The sequence below is a fragment of the Rhipicephalus microplus genome, unplaced genomic scaffold, assembly GCF_043290135.1.
Source record: "Rhipicephalus microplus isolate Deutch F79 unplaced genomic scaffold, USDA_Rmic scaffold_605, whole genome shotgun sequence".
NCBI lineage: Eukaryota > Metazoa > Arthropoda > Arachnida > Ixodida > Ixodidae > Rhipicephalus > Rhipicephalus microplus.
This window is the reverse complement of record NW_027465164.1, coordinates 1-5,902: the sequence shown is the minus strand read 5'-3', so window position 1 is coordinate 5,902 and position 5,902 is coordinate 1. Positions and strand designations below refer to the sequence as shown.

The 5,902-nt window shown below is 49.0% G+C and overlaps 1 protein-coding gene across 1 annotated transcript; it reads right to left on the bottom strand.

Annotated features, from left to right (window-relative positions):
* Nucleotides 1-236: 236 nt before the first annotated feature.
* LOC142795292 (uncharacterized) lies at nucleotides 237-605 on the bottom strand. The gene has a single exon (XM_075886033.1). It carries the CDS (start codon nucleotides 603-605, stop codon nucleotides 237-239), a length of 369 nt encoding a protein of 122 aa, XP_075742148.1.
* Nucleotides 606-5,902: the final 5,297 nt, after the last annotated feature.

Sequence of the window (5,902 nt, the reverse complement as noted above, 5' to 3'; positions counted from 1 at the left end):
TGTCGCCTCGGTCTCTTTGATGGCGCTGACGATACCGTCGTTTGTGAGCGTCACGTACAGCGTCACAAGCGGGACGTTCGTGCGGAAGCAGGCCTGTGCCGTCAGCAGCCACTCTACGCGCGTCTCAGCCAAGATGGCCAGGTTCTGGCCCGGTCTGGCTCCCACGGCGTGCAGACCACGTGCCGTCAGGTCAATCTGCTCGTCGAATTCCTGGTACGTCTTCCACTCGTACTCTCCTAGGACGAGCTTCCTGAAGATCTTGCCGCTAGGCTGCCTCTCCTCGTTGTGTCCAGGACAGGTCGGACGCCCACGGCAGGCCTCTCGGAGTACAGCCGGATCGCCGTTCGGGCCAGTTCGTCCAAGGTCTTGACGCCTTCCATACTGGGGATGGACTTGTTTCTCAAGCGGCGATAGGGCGACGATGGGTCTCCCTCCACGACGGGCTTGGCGTAGCAGACGCTCTTTCTCCTCCAGTACACCCAGGGCTGCTGGAAGACAAAGTAGACCGGGAAGGTGACGACGTCGCAGACGACCAAGAGGACCTTTACGAGAGCCATGAAGACCTTCACTGCTGCGGGATGCGTGGATGGTGTGGCGGACGTCATCTTTGTTGTGCGTTTTCGCGTGCTGCGGTGGGACGACGGCGAGGAGCGGGAACGTGGAAGAACGGTACCACTTGGCACGGCAGCTTTTGGAGAACCCAAGCAAATTGTAGATTTAGACGGGTTGACTCCGTGAACAGATCTGTTTAGGTCTTTGTTTTTTCTTCTTTCCTCGGGCTACACAATGAGTACAAGATAAACACCTATCTGTATGTTTAACAGTCTTTACGTTTCTTATAAAAAAGATAGATTCTTTACGGAACAAGCTACGTGGTCCTTCAGAAGTCCCACGCAAGTAGTGCCTTGTGCACTAGCCACACTAGCGAATAGAACAAGACTGTGGTATCATCGGTCTTCCTGTTCTTCGAAGAACGTTGGTTTCCCTGTTCAGCCTCGAAACTGGGTAAGTGACGCGCTGAGAGGGAACACAAATGGAAGCGTATGATAACCGCGGATGGCACTTCAGCTCTGTCTAACAGCTCACGTGAAGTGGCACTCTCGTGAAGGAGTGCCCGACATATTGTCCGTCACCCTCTCCGTCCGCGATGACGCTCTGCTTGTCTTGGCAGGAATCCTGGTCAGCAATACGGAGGGCTTCGGCGTGTTGTGATTTCTTGGCTGGGCCTGCAGTACAAAGAATGCAAGGAATTAGCATGTTCGAGATTTGAAAACTTACCATTCGTGACATCGCGAACTCCAAGTTCAGAAAGCCTTATATGTCTCGTCGAGTCAAGAAATTTTGAGGTCTTGCGAGACTTCGGTAGACCGTGGCGTCAACACAGATGATGTGAATAAAGCTAATAAATGCGGCGAAAGTCACGTGAAACTCTAGTGCATAAAATGGGTCGATGGCGTACCGAAAGACCCAGGACCTCTGTGCAACATGACGCCACCCTGTGTCGGCGTCATGACGCCACGGATCACCTTGACGTATGACGTCATGAATCATGATTCGATCACATGAGATCGTCGTTCGGTCGAAGGTGGGGCCGATCATAGAGGCCGTGAAACCATTTGGCGCAGGAGGCTGCTCGTAGGATTTATTCACAGCTCACGTTTCTGTTACGCGCTAACATCTCTTTATTGACACTCGGGGTCAAGTACCCAAGGTTCCTTAGTTACACCGTATACCTAGTATTCGCCATCAAAGTGACGGCCAGTGCGGATGAGGCAAAAAATCAGTGACTCCGGGTACCCCGAGAATGAGGGGGGGGGGGGGGGCTGCGGAGCGCCAAGGTTACGCGGAATCCACTTCGACAAGGCGACGTCTGTGATATTAATTGGGAAAGGATCGGAGTTACATGCTCCGTTTATAGCGCAAATACTTTATCGGTAAAACATGCCGAATAACAAGGACTTTTGAAGATATCGTATTTTACTTGGTTAAATGGCAGAACCGAAAGGGCATCTACCGGAAATGTGTTATTGGCATTAGATGTACGACAGAAATTACAGCCGGGTGGAGGCATGTAGAGATCGATGCATCGGTTAGCGATTGGAAAAGAATCGGAGAGGAAAGGGCTAGAGAGAGAAGAATGTGGCAATAAACCGATTCAGTCGTATTTACCGCTTCTGAAATCAACACTAGTGTGGCGCCAGTGTACTACAAGCATTGCACTCGTGTAACACTAGTGTAACACTGGCTTGTTAAAACGTTACACTGCTTGCATTGTCTATAGTTAACTACTATTCGCTAATAACGGCTTGTGTTGCCTGTACTGTTGGCTAAATTAGGGCTGAATGATTGGTAATGTTCGATAACACATATTCGCTGATATGACACACTCCACTGTCGTTTTTAAGGCTATTTCAGTGAGTCAGTTGTCAATTTTGGCGTTAATTGTGAAAGCCATGATGCGTATACAATGAACCCACGCAATGGGGAAGTACTCTCCTGGCCAATCTGCTACGCTGTATTAATTCACTTTGTAGACACAAAAGTTTGTAGATCATGTCAGCTCGTGTCAAATTGCCTGTCCGCGCTACATCGATACGCTATATCTACTATCGACAGCAACCCTAGGCCGGAAATGAGTATTCTTTGTGTTCACTGGCATATGAATTTTCAGCGTTGCGCTGCGACGTAGAACATTGTTAGTTCGTTGCTGTCGCGCTAAGCGCTTATCTGCAGTCTGAAGGTCCCACTTATACTTTGATAGCGGAACAAAAGCTACCGCGGTTTGCTTCAAATGGCGTGCTGTTGAGTAGATATCACTTTGTGGGAAATACTGCGACTGATAACGGTTGTTCTGATGCACTGATCCAGTGGCAGAAGCCCGTGGCCACGGCTGCTGAAGAGCGCGTCATGTTGAAAATTGAGTGGTGGAAAACATTCTTATGATTGATTGATTTGTGGGGTTTAACGTCCCAAAACCACCATATGATTGTTAGAGACGCCGTAGTGGAGGGCTCCAGAAATTTCGACCACCTGGGGTTCTTTAACGTGCACCCGAATCTGAACACACGGGCCTACAACATTTCCGCCTCCATCGGAAATGCAGCCGCCGCAGCCGGGATTTGATCCCGCGACCTGCGGGTGGAAAACATTCTTAGGGAAACAGCGCGAAAAAACGAGGAAGACAGAGTCATACACACACAGACGAAGCGCTGACTTGCAACTGAAGCTTTGTTGCGGCGAGAACTTAAACAAATGCATTCGTGTTGTTTACCTAAGATATGTTTAACCAACTAGCCGGGAAAACATTCGTGCGCCATGGGAAACGAAGCAAGGTATGCGCCTTGTGGCATAGTGATGCCGTCGATTGATTGATTTATTTATTTATGATCGACTGATTGATTGATTGATTGATTGATTGATATGTGGAATTTTAACGTCCCCAAACCACCATGTGATTATGAGAGACGCCGTAGTGGAGGGCTCCGGAAATTGCGACCACCCGGGGTTCTTTAACGTGCACCCAAGTCTGAGCACAAGGGCCTACAACATTACCTCCTCCATCGGAAATGCAGCCTCCGCAGCCGGGATTCGATCCTTCGACCTGCCGAGTACCTTAGCCACTAGACCACCGCAGCGGGGTGCCCTGCCGTCGATCACCGCTTACGATGCGGAAACGTCGCGAAGAAACCCTCGATTGCATGCCCCGCGTGGGCCGTAAGCTTTTGTGGTTGACTGTGTACATAGCCGACGATGCATATTTGCTCACCCTTATGAGACCACACCACTAGATTACACAGCGAGGCACTTGCATACCGTGAAGTGTGTTTCTATCGCGATAACGGAGGGGAAACGGGGCATCCCGAGGACAGAAAGGGGTCACGGCTATTGTTGAGAGCGGATCGTGTGATCTGCATGCGAATCGCGTCAGTGAAAAGTTTGCCGCCACATGACTTCCACAGCTGCTTTTACCGCATAAGCCATTTGTTGATGTCAGAATTATTGCGGTTTTATTGCTTCGTAAGTGTATTTACCATCCGTGTCTCCTGCTGCGCTAATGGACGTTTCCCAGTATGTCCGAGTATCTTTTCGAAAGGTTATCGCCAGGATGAACTAAGGTCTTAATAATTGTTGGTGTGAACGTACGCAAACCACCATATGATTATGAGGCCGTAGTGAAGGGCTTCGGTAATTACGACCGTTGTTTTGTGTGTGTGTGTGTGTGTGTGTGTGTGTGTGTGTGTGTGTGTGTGTGTGTGTGTGTGTGTGTGTGTGTGTGTGTGTGTGTGTGTGTGTGTGTGTGTGTGTGTGTGTGTGTGTGTGTGTGTGTGTGGTGTGTGTGTGTGCGTGCATGTGTGTGTGTCTGTGCATGTGCATGTGTGTGTGTGTGTGTGTGTGTGTGCGTGTGGGTACCTTAATTACACATGCCTCATTTTGAACTCATTTTCGATGAAGGTGAAGTTTTGCCTTAATCAAAAATGTGACCACTGCCGCCGGGATTGGATCCAGTGACCTGCGGTTCAGCAGTAAACTTCTGTAGCCACTAGACTTGCATGGCGAGTGAATCAACCAGTCACATCTGAGACTTCAACAATATTTTGGTTCGAGATGGCTGGGAAGATTCATATTTCAACTCGACGGCCATCTGGGGTTCCATAGAGTGCAATGCTCGATGCTCGTTTACTTGGATTTTAGGTGCTCGTTAAAGAAACCCAGGTTGTCGAAATTTCCGCAGTCCTCCAGTATACTGGTGTCCCTCGTAATCATGTCGTGGTTTTGGGACGCAATGTCCAACGATTGAAGCTTGCACGAACCAACGTATACAGCTGCTACACCAGACAAAGCTTGTAGAATAAGCGAGGATCGCCCAGGAGATAAGACACGAAAGGCCTCCGGCTTTTGTTTCCCCGCGGAGCCCTTGACTTTGGCAAGCTCCTTATCAGACGATAAATGTTACGGCACGTTGCATTTATTGTTACATGTTTGCAGGACAATCGCTGCCGGAACTTTCGCGAAGAGATCATGCACTGGCGTTATCGGTGCCCGTAACTCGTTCAGCGTGTGTGATTTCGATATGACCACATGCGTTATGTTTAAACGACTGAATGCACCCTGCAAAGACGCTTTTGCTAGGCCTGTGCAAGCTCTTTGTCTTCCTTAAATTAAAGAAAATGTGAACTTTGAATATCAGCTGATCAGAATTCCTTTCTAGTTGGAACGAAAAGATAACACGGACATGAAAGGGGCGAAGACGTGCCAAGTTTGTCCGCCTTGGTGGAGGTGTACGGTGCTTGCCCGCTGACCCCGGGTGTCGTGGGTTTGAGGCCGGGCGTGGAGTTCGCATTACGGCGGAGTCGGCACGTTACAAGCCCGAGTCCTGTGCGATTCCAGTGTACGTTAAGGTATATACACTACGCGGTCAGAGTTCCAGAGAGTCTTCCACTACAGGTTGCCCACTTGCCTCACAACTATACATGCGATTCGGGCCCATGGAATGCACTCCGCATTTACCAAGGCTGTCGAGGAATGCAAGCGTGTCAATCTAGCGATAATTCTGGCTTTTTATGCCCATACTTTGGCAACGGCACTGATTGTAAGTGCTTGAGAATTGTCCGATGGATCTGTAGGTTATAAGCAATATTCGATGACGGACCTCGTTTGAATTCTTATTCGAGGCCCTTTACATGTACCACTCAGTACACATCAGATACAAGTTAGCTATAAATGTGATTTACTTTAGCGCTTTAGACCTGTTCTGCTTGTGGCACTAGAAGGGATTACACTATCCTCTCGGAACGTTGCATATAATGCGATGGCGCACTTTGTGCGTGCAGAATTGTTATGGAATAAGGTGGCAATATATTTTTTGTCTCTTTTGAAAATGTATCAAGGTAGAGCATTTTTT

Excerpts from the sequence above, each read along its gene's own strand:
- LOC142795292 (XM_075886033.1), bottom strand. The coding sequence starts at position 605 with ATGACGTCCGCCACACCATCCACGCATCCCGCAGCAGTGAAGGTCTTC.